The 15,147-nt window shown below is 42.7% G+C and overlaps 1 protein-coding gene across 1 annotated transcript in view; it reads right to left on the bottom strand.

Annotated features, from left to right (window-relative positions):
- Positions 1–15,147, bottom strand: part of FREM3 (FRAS1 related extracellular matrix 3) — a 65,190-nt gene that overhangs the window by 3,971 nt on the left and 46,072 nt on the right. Inside the window, exons 9-20 of the mRNA XM_076337543.1 lie at positions 14,275–14,472; positions 13,494–13,658; positions 12,481–12,663; positions 10,785–10,915; positions 8,967–9,125; positions 7,772–8,075; positions 5,657–5,788; positions 5,042–5,373; positions 3,387–3,579; positions 2,514–2,618; positions 2,131–2,258; positions 1,060–1,194 (exon numbers count right to left, since the gene is read on the bottom strand). Coding sequence (XP_076193658.1) covers positions 1,060–1,194; positions 2,131–2,258; positions 2,514–2,618; positions 3,387–3,579; positions 5,042–5,373; positions 5,657–5,788; positions 7,772–8,075; positions 8,967–9,125; positions 10,785–10,915; positions 12,481–12,663; positions 13,494–13,658; positions 14,275–14,472 — 2,165 coding nt within the window. The remainder of the gene's footprint in view (positions 1–1,059; positions 1,195–2,130; positions 2,259–2,513; positions 2,619–3,386; positions 3,580–5,041; positions 5,374–5,656; positions 5,789–7,771; positions 8,076–8,966; positions 9,126–10,784; positions 10,916–12,480; positions 12,664–13,493; positions 13,659–14,274; positions 14,473–15,147) is intronic.

Genomic DNA, 15,147 nt, shown 5'->3' with positions numbered 1-15,147 from the left:
TTATTTCCTTCCTCATCAAATCATTTTCCTCTTCCTGTGTAGCATTCATGTCCTGCGTTACAGACTGTTGCTGAAGCAGTACCTTAAATTCAACACCAATTGTTTGAGCAAACAAGACTGAGACATTCAGTTAATTTGCATGTAATACAGTTGTCTCCACACTTGCCACACATGCCATGCAACTGGATAACGAAGCAGAAGGCTAAAGAGCAGCTCTAATGGTCAAAAGGGCTGAACGGCTCTGACTGACACTGACAAGGCCTCTGAGGCATCCAGTACTTTTGGAGGGGGGGGGAAATCAGGTCATTTTTTATGTACTGACTGAAGGATGCAATGTTATACTAAGAGGTTTTAAAAGTTTGGTATGTTCACTGGAAGTTAAGTCTCAGATTCAGAGCCCTTGGTCTCCAAATGCTATTCAAGTCATTCCCCAAGCTAACTGCAACAGAAAATCTGGTCTTTGTAACAGTCTACAACAGTAAGTTACCGCTACTCGGTGCACTGCCTTTTTTTTTTTGGCTTTTTTTTGCTTTAATATATACAGGAAGATTGTCACAAAGCCACACTAACTCTGAATGAAGTGTTTCCCACTGCTTGAGAAAAAGACCCTCTTGATATAATTCTATTACAGTTTTAAAAATCGACCTCAGGACTACAAGTTATTTTTGAAACCAATCTCACTTAGAACTAAAGTTCCTTCCCCCTTCAGCCCTCGCCTTCCTGAAAAGAAGCAGCAAAGTAGCTGGGAATAGGCTGGCCTATGAGGTAAATAAATGAAAAAATAAGATTTTAATTACTGGAAAAAAATTAATCTAGTTTGATTTTATCTCACCTGAGAAGATGAGAGCTAGAGCAATCTACAAGCACTGTAAAACTCCTTCTGAAGCCATCTGAAATACTCCATGATTTTCTCTTGACAACTGGTACTGGATGGCCTATGCCAGAAGACCTCTTTCAGTGGTTACAGAACACCTGCCTTTCAGCCTGAATTTGCTTTTGGCTGGTTTTGCCCATGAGGCTTCACGGAAAAACGTGTAAGTCCTAAGTACAATGGCGTACCTGTTGGAACCTGATGTCCATATCAAACGCAATTGGGTCCCGTGGGTTGCAGATGACAGGAAGGGCATATTGCTGGCCGGGCACAGCAGTGCAAGGGATGAATTTCACAGTGTAAGTACCCGAGTAATCTCGTACCTGCGAAAAGATTAGAGAAATGCGCGTTTCTCCGCAGTCTCTGAACAATCACTTTTTCAGCTCACGTTGCCCCTGAGGCCAAGCTGAATTCCCAGCAGCATCCTGAACACTTTCACAAACTTGGACATTGCTGTTTACGATCATGGTGCTCTACCTCATGCAGGAAGCGTGTGCACCAGCACCGCCAGCGCACTTCAGCAGCATAGGCAAGGCACCGACACGTGCTGTCTCTCCTCTACTTCTCTGTAAAACGAGGACTAATACAGAATACCTACTATCAGGCCTTTGAGGGACTGACCTTGCCGCGGTGGTGGTGGGAACCAAACATGTCAATGTCCAAATCCAACACACTAAATCTCTCTGAAGAGAAGATGATTTTGGCTGGATTTTTAGTGAATGCAGATGGCTCCTTTCCTGCCAGCCCAGCAAGAGCTGAGTAACCGGGCTGTCCCCCTCTCACAGAAGCAAGACACTTTTAAGCAAGCCTCTTCCTTCTGCCCTATTAGAGGCACAGGCTGTGGGGCCGCAGTAGTTCTCACTGACTCCTGAGCTCAGCAGAAGCTCGGCAGTTTTGCCACATGTCGGGAAAAATCCAGCTTCTCATAACAGCAGCAGCAACTCCTGGATCACAGGTTTCCAGCAATGCCGAGGGAGATAACGTTAAGGCAAATTCTTCAAGAGAGGCCACAGCTCCAGCACTGGCCTGCTCAATGAACGGTGCCGCCTAGCGCTAGCGGGAGCACGGGTTCAGGCCTCTGGACTCAAGCTCCAGGGACACCAGGGACTTCTGACTGTTCATTATGTAATGAAAATACGTGACTGCATCCAAATGAGTTGATGCTTACTGATCTTATAGTGCTGACAACTGCATGGAAAGTGTGTTAAAAACTGACATTCCCTTCGCTTCCCTAAATTCAAGTCTGAACGCAAACTCACAGCAAAGTCGGAGATAAAACTCCACTGCTGCACAGGCTGGTGGAAGGTCGGCTCGCTTCGTAACAGACTGAGTGTAAACGTGAGGCCAGGGTGGTCAGCAGACATCACCATTGATGCCAGAGATGTTCCTGAAAGAATAAAAGGCAAATTATAATTTGCCATAATTAATACTGATGCCTGGCATGGTATAAAATCAGCACACAAAAGCAAAGAAGCAAGAGAATGGAAAGAAATTAACTTACACCTCAGAAAAGAAAGTGCCTCAGTTATTTACTCCCCTTCTACACTGAGACAGACCCTTTACCGTGATATCTTTCTCCTCTGCCAGGTAGACAGCACTACAGATACGCTGGCTAGCACAGGTGGACAGGCTGGGTACGCACCTGGGTGGGACATCACCAGCTGGCCCCGGAAACGAATCTCTGTTCGGAAGTTCACCACTAGTCGCCCTTCATCATTGATCCGCATACTCATGGGATAGAGGGAGCCTAGGGAGGAAAAGCTGATGATTTTACCACTAACGTTTCCCAAATGCATTTTTAAAGGAAGGCTCTTCATATATTTTCTGCATTTGGAGATCTGAAACACTTTACCCAAACCCTGGTGCTCTTCACAGATGTTAAACCCTGTCACACTGATCGTTTTGAGACAGATCTCCAAACCCACCAACTTCAGAAGAATGCACTCATTCACACCTGCCAACGGTTCGATCCATTAAGGCAGATTTTCTTTTCCTCCCTTTTGCTGACATAAGACCAGACTCACCTGCAGTATATCCACATATGCTGATATAACAGAGTGCAGGCGGGAGAAAGAAGGGGTCTGGGACTTTTTGTCACACGGACACCAAGGCTGCTCACTGCAGTAACGTCCCTTTTGCAGGCACTTCCCCTGTGTAAGTACTTCTGTTGCCCTGTCACTGTGTACCATTTCAGCACTGGAGTCTATCTCTCCATAAGAATGTCTGCTTTAGAGTTGGTCTGTGCGCTAATTTATCTCATTTTTTATGGACGAAAAGCAGCATGCAATTGAGGGAAGATTCAAAACATCTACTTTAGTAACATACGGCATTGAAAACCAAACATAATTACGTAATTGTCCTTTGGGTGGGTGTTTTAAGTGAGGGAGTCGGCGTGCTGTTACTGCTTTTGAGATTCTCAAGGCTAAAAAGCATCATGTTATTGATCACACGTCTCCCATCATCAGAACGTTGAATAGGATGGAGTTTAGAAATGACGGCATCTGAAACAGCTCACCTTGGAGCTCTGATTCAGGAGGGCTGCCTATCCCATCTTTCCACAGGATAGCCGTGTCGTACACAAAGGTGAGTCTCAGTTCAGACTGCAAATCAAAATGTTGCCAGCCACCAATGGCAGCAGGGGAGTGGAAGACATAGGAGACATAGAGAGGCACCCGCAGAGTAACGTACGACTGCACCAGATTTAAGACCTGAAAAACATTGAGCTGCCGGGTTACTGCGTGCAACCTGAAAAAAAAATTACTTTCACTGCCAACCTTGCGTTCTCATGAACGGCACTGTTTAAACCTAAGCGAAAAAAACACAGAAACATTTTCCATCTGTTATTATTTCCATCACTATTATTTCAGGTCCTGCAAATCACCTCACTTGATAGTGTTCTCTACTCTTTGCCAATTTAACATAACAGGGTTTGCACCTCTCCAAAATAAGGACCATCTAAGATTTTGTTTTACCTTGGAATTAAGAGAAAAAAAAAAAAGCCTTCAAAACAAACTCCACAGAAATTGAAGGTGGCTTAAATTAAAACTCCAGATGAGAACCACCAGATTCCTTAGGCATTCCAAAATCAAACACAAATTTAGAAATGAGTCCTGTAAGTAACACCTACCTTTACAATAGATTGAACTCTATGGATTACGGCACCCTGAAACACTGCAATTTAAAACTGCGGTATTTAAAACTATGGTCTGAGTTAAGAAGGTCTTTCTCTACCAAGCAACTAACAAGCAACCACAGAATGGGTGGCCAAGCAGATAATTAGTAAATAAATCTTCTTTGGCCACTGAGCATCAATTGAGAAGGTAACAGTTGAGCACCTACGGAATGGGAAAGCACCAAGCTGCTGAGCCAAGGCTGATTCAAGGTGAAGTCAGCACAGAGGCTCTACAGCCCCCTGGAATTTCCTCTAATGTAAGTGCAATTGCTGTAGGGCGCGTGTGCATTGGGTTATTTTCCAAGTAAATACAATGTGCTGTCAGACACTGCACAGGGGAGCCACCATGCCTGCTCTGTGATCGATGTTGGTGTAATTCATATCAAAGACCTGAAACGATGGCCTGTTTTACTCAGGAAAATTACGTGTGTATTTGTTCCTTATCAACCAAGCTTCTGTTTATAACATCTCACCTACTTGACAGCTCTGCCTAAAGCCCAAACACTGTAAACCTAAATTAGAGCTTCTAATTAAAAAAGTGTTTGGGGTTTTTTGTGAAAAAGCATTTTTTTATGTAGCCTTAGAACACACATCCAGTGTCAATAACATACTTTACACATATGGTTTACTTCTATAAGGCAATAAAATTGTAGCCTCTTTGAATATTCTGCTACACGGGCTTCGGGTGATAGCACAACACACAGTTTGGAAAAGCTCTTTGAGTCAAAAAAGCAGAGTTTCTAAAATCCAGACTAGGAGCAACAGCAATGCATTAGGCTGTGCTCAACTACCGGGAAGATGAATCACGTCTGTGCACAGAAATACAGTGCAAAGGAACAAACCTGTACTTCAAAAAACGTTTGTGCTAAGGGAAGACGTATCAAACTGCCTGCATAGTGACTAAATCCTTTCTCATGCAATCCTTAGTAAAACTTTCTATTGGACTTGTGCTTCCAAAGCCTCCTGTTGAGAGAGGAAGGCGCTTCAGTGCCACGTACCTGCCCATCTGTGCCAATGGAGCCACTGCAGTCCGTCAGCAGCTCAGACATATCGTAGTAACTGTTGAACTCCCAAAGGCAAGCCTCGAGGTTGAGGTTCTGGTAGAAACGCAAGGTTTTGGCAGACCGCAGAGCACTGCTGTACTGGTAAGGTGACGTTTCTCCAATCACTTTGGGGTTCTTAGTTTCCTCTGTAATAAACCCATGTTTGGTCTGGATCTCATTATAGTCTAGTAGGTTGGAGCATTTGTGGTGTCCCACACGAGCGCCATCCGGGCTAAGCGTTAGCTCAAAGTTGGATAAGGGGCGCGTGGAGATAACTGGCAGCATTCCTAAAACATAAATGTCACATGACCCATTAACATGCTGAATGGAAATGAAGTATTCATTTAACTGCTTGTGAACACGTTTTTAGAGCTGGAGTCTGGAAACATAGGAGCTAAGGATGCCCAGTGTTTCATCCATACATTAACCTTGCAATTGGCAGGTTGTTCATTAAACATGGATTATTCATGGTTCTGCCATAATGCAGCAAACAACTGAGGAGACAAACCTGTGGGACAGGAAAAGTCCAAAGCAGCGTATGTTAATTAACTCTCACCACTTGACGCTTACCATCCATATGGGGCATTGTGACTGTTAGTCGGATCAGATTGCGATGGTCAGGATCATCTGGACCCGTGTAGCGAATTTTAGCTGAGAAAGGTTCTGCTCCTACTGTTCCTGGGATGCGAGGTTGGCAAAGACCTGAGCAAAGGGGAAAGACAGGTTGTAAGATGCCTGCTAAACTGTGTCGTATCTGTGTTAAGCAGCTTGGAGATGTCTGTCCACAGAGCTACTTGAGAAAAATGTAGAAACATCAACATGCTAATTAGGGAATTCCTCACAGCCCATGCTGCCTGGTCTAACTCCTAGGGCCGAGAAGTGCTTTTCCGGAGAGGCAAGGGCAGAAGTATGGAAACCCTTCAATGCCCAGCAGCAGCTGAGGAACCTGACCTCTTCCTGATAAGGATTTGTTCTTCCTCCCTAGAAATGGGGAGACGGCAACTTTACACCAGCATTTACCTTGGCAGCCATCACTTACTGAGGTGAAGGGCCGCACGGTTCACAACCACACCTGAGCTCTTGCCACAAAAAACAGGCTGCCTGAGGGAAGCCAACATCTTACAGACAACAGGTAACTAAAACACATAAGGGCAGTTTGTGCCGTTCTGCAGGGTCCACCACTCACACCAGAGAGGTATTTCAGGTTCGTTCTTTTTCTGTGTATGACTGATGCAGAGATCATTTCTGATTCAATTACACAAAGAACCGGCACTTTAGGAGCATAGCGGTAAATCCACAGAGGAGCTATGGTGCACAATGGCCACTTTAGACCTATAAATCTAACACTTAGGAGCCTCAGGGAACCTTGAAAACTTCACAGGCTACTACCTAACTTCCTAACGATGGAAAGTCTCAAGGGAGCTACTTTTCAGCCACTGAGCATGAACACAACTGCCTAAAACCTTGATGGATTTCAGACCGGATTACATGCCCAAAAGCTTCCCTTCCTTTCCCAACTTGCGATCTTAACAAAAAATACTTCCTCTATCCACAAGCCTTGTCTTGTTTTGTTGACAGGCCACCGCCACTACAACAGGACCATCACTAATACCCTGGTAACACAAAACTTTTTCAGTTCTTCCCACATAGTTCAATCCCACCCAGGGGTTTTGCACTGCAGCTGGAAGAGATGGAGGTGAAGGACTCCATGTAGCAGAGGAGATGTAGCAGAAGGACTGAACTGCACAAAACAGAGAGCTGAGGAAGCACAGCATGACCCACTTGCATAGTCGGTGAGCTTCTCTCACCCAGTGAGTATTTAATTATAGAGCCTAAATGAAACATTTTAGTCTAAAGAGACCATTTTGTCCCCTTGAATCCCGAGATGCAGTAAAGTCAGGCTCCTGCTTTAATTTGGGCAGAATAGGACTTTAAAGTAACTCCCAAGTAACTGTTCTAGTCACTAACTGATTGAGCAAACAGATGCATTTTCCTCATCAGAATTTCCGACAAAAAGCAACAGATTAGATACACACATCTAGATACGGATCACAGTTAAGAAACCTGAGGGATGTGGGCTAAACCCAGAATTAGGATGTCCCCTTACCTTCTGAAGCATGGCCTAAGTTCTCAGCAGAGTTATGCATGCAGTACTGCAATATCTGAATTTCCACATGGATTTCACGCCCCCACCCTTTTCCAGCACCTGTATTTTAACTGTCTTTAGTCTGCAGGTCTTTAGACAACATCAAATTCAATACACCTACAATCTGCTCTCAGTGTCAGTAGCTGTGTTGTTTAAAGTAAAAACACATGGAAATAGAGGTGTATTTGAAATATGTATATTGAGAAAAGCAAAGGACCCAAGACTGGGGAAGTCAAACTCTGCTCTACTTACTAGTCAAATTAAGTGTAAAAAAATCATTATCACCATACACCCACCAATCTTTTACACATGACCTATGATGGGTGCAAACTCTTGAAACACCAGAGCTGATGAGACGGTTACGAGACGCTTTTGCCTTTCACTAGCAACAGTCCCATATGTGTATGAAAAAAAATTAACTAATATACGAGCACTAATGCCCTGAAACGAAACACCCCATAGCAGACCACCATCAGCTGCAAACACTACCTCATCTTTTCCCAAGAAAGGCTGGCTAATTCCCATCATTAACAACTTACCTTCCTCTCTGTTTACTGTATAAATTGGACTTAGCAGCTCCAGACCTGCATCACCATTGGCATTCACAGCTCGAGCTGCACACTGAAGCCTGGAGCCTGCCTGGAAGTATATAGAGTCCAGGGAGATGGATTTGGTGCTGGTAAAAAAAGTGTTGGAGTCCACTTCCCTCATCGGGCTGGTGACACCATCACTCCCACTTGGAGCACTGACAAGCCAGCGGTACAGGGTCAGAGTATCATTGATGTTTTCCGTGGCGCAGATGGATCCGGTTTTGTCGTAGTCTGAATACTTGGGATTGCATGCCTATGGGTTGGCATTTACACAAAATAAAGGGGGTTATCTATTCTTACCTACACCTGCTCCAGGCAAGCAAACTGTTAAGCATTATTCTAACAGTACCGTGTTTATTACTAAAACTGTATCAGCAAAATAAGACCTTTATGCAGGCACCCTATTTTCCCCTTAATTGAGGGGATATCAATTTACTTAAAAATTAAATTTAATTAAAAACAAGAACAAACAAAAACCCAAACCTCAGGTGGTAGTGAGTTGTTGTTACAATTCACGTGTCACCTCTGACAGTGCAAACCTGGAAAATGCTAGTGCTAACTCCAAAAACTGAACTCTTCCTGGACAACATCAAAGTCAGTTCTCCCAAATTCAGACACCCTAGCTTGAAAAATCCCAGTGTGAAACCACTCTAATAATTTAGAAACTGTTAGAAACATAAGATGAATGGCCTGAATTCATACATCCCAGCAAAGAGCTGCCAAGTTACAACTGCACCCTCCCCAGCAGTCTGTTGCTGCTCCCACAACAGAATCAAGCAGGAGTGAAGATGCATGTGTGCTTTTTTCTAGTGCAAAATTCAGCTTTTTTTTTTTGTTGTTGTTAGAATCATCCTTCTGCTGACCTAACTCGGAGAACGAGAGCTTCCAAGAGAGGGTCACTAACATCCCTAACCTGTGACAGCTCTTTCTGCAGTGAGTGTTTCTTGCTGACCTAAATAGGCCTTTGGTACTGGGCTGTGCTGTCAAACTGATAACCAGTTAGGTCAGCAGAAAGACTTACACAAGTGCTTCCGACACAGTAACAGCCTGCTGCTTTTAGTTGTCGCTTTCCAGAATTGAATACTTTTTCAATTTTCTTATATGGTCCAGAGCACGGAACGAGTAAGTTGGACCAAAACCTTACCGTTACACAGACCACAGGGTAGCCAGTTGGAGGGTGTGGATTCTCTTTGCTTTTAGCAGTATCGTCATACATCAGAAGTGAGACAACCTGGGGCACAGCTGGAAACGTCACATCTGCAACACTGTCCATTTCTTCAATGTACACAATGGCTTTACTCATCTGAGTTGAGAGAGAGAAAAGGTTATATATACTGCTGAAAATGAGGAATGGAAGGAGAAGAAGTAGTGCCTGCAACTTAATTTCTTCCACCAAGCTCATTCTGCTTTTACCCGGGATTCTTTGATGAAATGGTGACTTGTATTAAAGAAGATTCACTCCTCAGTGGTTTTTAAAAGTTTTCCACTTAAAACCTGTTCACCAGCAAATTAAGGAAGAACTAATTCCCCAAACACTAGGAAAAGGGAAATAAAAATATTCCAATTTTTCTTTAAAAAAAATAAAGTCAGCCTTGGCGAACAGTCACACACACCCCCAGTTGCTCACTCACTCCCCATCTTCAGCATGGCAGGAGGAGGAAATAGGATGAGAAAGCTCATGGGTCCAGCTAAAGACAGGGAGATTGCTTACCAATTACTCTAACGGGCAAAACACACTCAACTTGGGGAAAATTAATTTGATTTATTGCCAATTAAAGTAGATTTGGGTAGTAAGAAACAAAGACAAACATTAAAACACCACCTTTCCTCCTCATTTTCCCATGCTCAACTTCACTCCTGACTCATCTACCCCCCCAAAACCTTGCCACAAACATGAAATGCAAAAACAACCCTCCAAACTCTCCTAAACTAATTCCAGAGACCATGCAGTAGCTTCAGCTTACACATCAGTTTGATCTCACTTGACAGCCAGTTTAGGCTTTTACCAACTTAAGTATAAAGACTGTGTGTTAACTTTAGAGCCTCTGTTTTTAAAACAGTGGCCTACAAATTTATTAAGGTATAATATACATGATGTAATGAATCCCAGGGCCATAGTTTCTCTGCACATAGTAATTTACTGTATATAGTATTGAAGTAAGAAGTTGCTAGTGTTCGCGTCAAATTAGATCTTAAATACAGCCCAAAATGGCAGGCGGTGCTCTCCAGAACTGTAGTATCTCTAACGCTTGCTGTGCTCTCCTCTGCTTCACCAAAATAAAGGAAGAAATGGGAGACGAATCTATGCCCATCTGCCCCCATTCGTGCCTTCCTCCCTGCCCGCAGACCTCCTGCCATGGGAACGGGTGAGAAGGCCTCACGGAGCTGTACTTGGGCACGCGAAGTGACGCAGAGCACTGATCAGAGCACCACAGCAAGGCTGCAGCCGCTACCAGCACACATCTCTCCGCACACGTTTAGAGAGGGACCAACGCAGTCTCTCTGTTGTACGGGGTCTCTAGCAGCCAGAGACACTATTAATACAAACAAAAACTGCCGATCGCAGCCTCTTGCTTTCTTTTTTTATATTTTTAAATCTTTTGATGTAATGGGAAAAGTCAGAGGAGGTTTCTACAAGCCAGTTAGTGCACTATACTTTCCTAATATGTATACCAGTAACTTGGAAAGAATGAGAGAGTTCTCCACTGCTGAACTCTCTGTGAAGCATACAGTGGGTCACACATAAAATCTGTAATTCAATGCTTCTAGACTTTGTTCAAAGTGTGTGGATTTACAGCTAATTTATACCAGTATTTAGACAGGTATGCGCCAAACTAACCACAGGAGCATATGAATACCAGGCTGTCACGCAGGCTGTGAGTACATGGTTTTTTAGACGTTTTTATAGAAATGAAGAAAAATATCATTACAAACAGCAACTTTTGTTGTCAGCAGTGGTTACCTGTGTCTCTGCTACCATGTTCTCATCAGCTTTCAGGTAGACAGTAAATGCTTCTCTCATTTCTCTTATGCCGTCATACAGAATCTCTACTTCAACAAAATGCTCAGTTTCTCCTTCTCTGAATTCAATATCTGATTAAAAATAAACCCCAACAAATTAATGCAAAATCAATTGTTTTCTTTGTCAATTGTGTTCAAGTAACGTATTCTGTTGCAACAACATGTTTTTGCTCCAAGTAAAAGGTACTAGCAGACTGAGCTGTTAGCATCTGTTCTTCAGCACAATTACCAAAAAAACTAACCCACTTCCGCTGGGCAGAAAAAATAAATACAAGTTGATATTGGTAACTTGTTGGAAGACTTAAAATAATATAAAAACATAATATCCTGACATGATTTTGTACCAAGCCAACTAGCTTCTTCCAAACAATTCCTGGACACAGTTCAGAATTAACGTGGGCCAGGGAGGCAGTTTTCATGCAGAGACCCTGCTTCAGTGGTAAAGCAAGTTCAACAGAGTGGGCCTGCATGCCAAGGAATGGTCCCAGGTACATTATTATACCGGGATGGATACTGTCTTAGGTGCCATTTGCAGTGCATATTTAAGCAGGATCCAAAACACTGCACTTTGAACTGAAAAGTCAACATACTTGGCATGAGGTCTTTAGGAGACATGTTCATCTACATGAAATCCCAAGACAAGAACAGTCTATTAGAAATAGGCATCTGTGGTCCTCCCTCCAGAAACCAAGGGGAGATTGTTATTTCTTGCTAAAAGTCAGGAGGAAGTGGTGCCCATTTTTCTGACACTAGCCCTTAGTCAACAGCACAAATACTCAAGAAATGAGAGACCTTGTGTGTTCATTTTACTCTAATTGTATTCAAGGTCATACCTCCTCGGGAGACACTGTAGAAGAGTTACTCCTCTAGGGAGTTTGCCTAACCACCAGGCTATAACTGTTCCTGTGAGGGTGACACTCCATCAAAACCATGTCACTACGAGGAAAGCAAAATCCAAATGCAGTGGGTCGCAGAAAGAGAATATGGGTCTGCAACCTTGAGGCTTGGACTCTTTCCTGGGAGATGGGGGACCTGGGTGCCAGCTCCCAGGAGTGGGATTTTCTGTGAAAAGCATCCCACAGCTGGCAACTCCTTACTGTAAGTGCTCAGGGCAGATCTCTCTTCCATACTGCAGGATGATGAAAGCAGAATAAATCTAGACAATTGCCTTAAAATAGCAGAACCAGGAATTTAAGCATATTCCTGTATCATCTTAAGCTGCCTATCATAACAATATCCTAACCCTCTGCCACCTCAGGGGACCTGAAGGCAGAGCTCAAGAACCAAATTCTGCTCAAACACATGACTCGGGCAGAAAACAACCCGAGCTAGGCTGAACTTTCATTCTTATGAAGAAATCCTGAGTTTGCATTCCGGGTTAGGAAATTCAAAGTAGCCCAGAGCAAACAGGATCCCACCTCCAATCCAATGCTAATACAGTCCCTTACAGGTCCCACAATTAACTTGGAGAAAACCAAAACCAGACAATACTCAAATCTCCCATTCCAAAACACACAAAGCGAAGCAGGAACTCCTAGTCTAAAGTGCAGTACTTCAGCTCCCTGTCCAGCATTCATTTGCAGGGAGGCACGTTCCAAACTAATGTTTCCCATCCCCACACCCAATGAAGCCCTTACCTTCTGACATTGGATTGTAGTCTTCCCCTGAGGTGGCTGAGCCATCCTTAGTATGCACTCTGACAACAGACACTTTGGAGCTATCACCAAGGCGTAGAACACGGATTCTTACTAGTGCAACTTCTCCAGGTTCCTGAGGCTCTTGAATGCTGTGTTTTATTTCAGAGAATTTAATCACTGGTTCTAGACAAGGAAAAAAAACACAACAAAAACCTGAACATTAAAAAAACCCCCACAATAATTTACTCATGTCAACTAGACCAAATGCAAATACCTTATCTGAGAGTGGATAGTCCAAAGGAAATGAGAAGGTCATAACAAACCTGAAAATGCAAAGTGATTGTCTGGCTATTAATTTATTTGGTTTGTTGATTGTTGTCTGGAATGATCGAAGTGAAATATTTTGGAAACTGGAATTCAGATAGAAGTTTGTCGCTATTATTAAAAGGAGACTACCTGGTCCCCTGGTGTTTGCTTTAGTGAAATCTAGAGTGGAATATTTAGAGATAAAATATGTTTAGCTTTTGAAGAAAGCAGTTACTTTTATAAGTTATTTATTCTAATGCCTTGTCAAAGGTATGGGATAAATCTAATTTTCTTAAATGACTCTCTACAACTTGTAAGGAGTCCATTTTACAGCATTATCAAGTATATTATGTTCTTTTTCCTTTTTTTTTCTTTTTGTTAATTTGACCCAAGGCATCCATGATTCTTTCAACTTAGTCAAATTTATGATATTCTTATGAAAGCAACACATAACAGAGCAATAAACGGAATGGAAATAAACAAGACAATTTCTCTTCCCATTAGTCCACAAAAGGCAGAGCCAGTGATGCGTCCAGAATAGATTAAAAGGGTGCAAATTCAAAACGTAAAAATAAAATACTTGATAGTTTTTTGAAAAACTTGGTACTGGGTACTTTGAAAATTGTTGAAGCAAACACTGAATGGAAGTAGTGTCATTTTCCCATTTGCAGCTACATAATATAATCAACAATTAACATGAAACTCACTGTCGTCTTCATCCTTAATCTTGATCACGGTCTCTTTCTGATCCCCAATGGAAGCACCAAATGTGGAATCACTTTTTGGTGTTCCAAGCACCAATCTGAATTCCTCCTCCTCCTCATAAATTACATCATTCTCCAGAGTTACCACACAGGGCTTCTCCGTTTCTCCTGCAGAAAGGTATGAAGGAAGAACAAGACATTATCTTCATAGGAGTACGAAAGACCAGGATAAAAACACAAAACAAAACCCCCACACTTTTTCAGGCTTGCCATAGAAAAGACAGTCTCAAGAACACGGAAGCAGAGACTAGCGCTGACTGGCACACTTTTTTTTTTGTTGTTGTTGTGCTTGAGTCAATCGCTGCTAAGGAAAAATCCCATGACTCCACCACGATAGGAACTAAGCAGCATCCCTTGCGGCATTCAGCAGGGTGTTGTATGGCAAGGAACCTGCTGCTCTGATTGTCCTCTGCTGAAGGCACTGCATCAGTATTATTCCTGCTTATTCTCATGAACAAGTGCTGTGCTCAAAAGCGTAGCAGAGGATGTTCAATATTACTGAATTCTTTATTGTCCAACTTTGGCCATAAAAACCTTTGAAAGTGCTGCTGTCATAGTCACAAAACTATTTGTTAAATAGTCCTGTGCCACCTTCTTCATCCACAGAAGCTCAACTGGCACAACAACTCCCAGAACGTCCTGGAGGTCTAGCTCTTATTTGCCATCAGATTACTTGTAGACAAAAGTAACACATTATTTTCTAATTCCAATGGGAAAAGCTTACCTGGGAGAAACACCACTACAGAATCATCTGTATTTGGCCTCTCCTTGTAGTCCATCATAACTTGGGCAGAACCCTGGCGAGTATAGCAACGCACTGTGGACTTATGGTTAATGTCACCACTTCGATAAATGAGGGCCACCAGCTGTTTATCTTTTTCATTTGCCACGTACATTGGTTCTTTGAACTGGACTTTGGGTACTGACAACAGAACAAGTTACACAACTTGAAAAGGACCCTCACACATGGGCAGAAAATATTAACCACATTTCTCGATTAAAAAAGGGAAAAAAGGTCATTTTCTTTAACAGCATTTTATTTGCTAACCTTTTACAATAAACTGAAGAAAGTTCAGATTTACACATGCTTTTTAAACACAGAATTTGGCTCTAGATGAATTCAAATACTTTCCTGGTCTACAGCAACTAATTGCCAACTTAGTACTAATTCTGTCACCAGTCTTCTCACAGTAGCTAAGACTTGGCGATTTTTTTAAAAACAGCATTTGAGCCACTTCAGAGCTGTGGCATTATTTTCTATAAAGCAGTCTCTTTTCCCTTTGATGCAGAGAGGAAGTAGGTGCACGGTAACACAAGGGCAAAAAGGGGTGATGACCAGAATTCCATCTCCACTGAAGTCAGTATCATACTTTGCACTGGCTTCAACAAGTGAGTATTTCAGAGTGAAACTGTAACTGCTCTTCAGAGTTCTGTCTGAGAACAAGCTTTCTAAAACAATACAGCTTCTTTAAGTCTTTGAAGTGCAGTGAATTTGCAGAAACCTGAGACTGCTGAGAGTCAGCTTGGTTTATTTAGCAAGTGCTGGAGAACCTGTAAATGGCGCTGTGTTAAGTGTTGTTTACTTTTAAAGTTTTAC

The sequence above is a fragment of the Aptenodytes patagonicus genome, chromosome 4 (genome assembly GCF_965638725.1).
Source record: "Aptenodytes patagonicus chromosome 4, bAptPat1.pri.cur, whole genome shotgun sequence".
In the NCBI taxonomy this organism is placed as follows: domain Eukaryota; kingdom Metazoa; phylum Chordata; class Aves; order Sphenisciformes; family Spheniscidae; genus Aptenodytes; species Aptenodytes patagonicus.
Note: the sequence above shows the minus strand (reverse complement) of the source record. Positions and strands in the feature narration are given on the sequence as shown.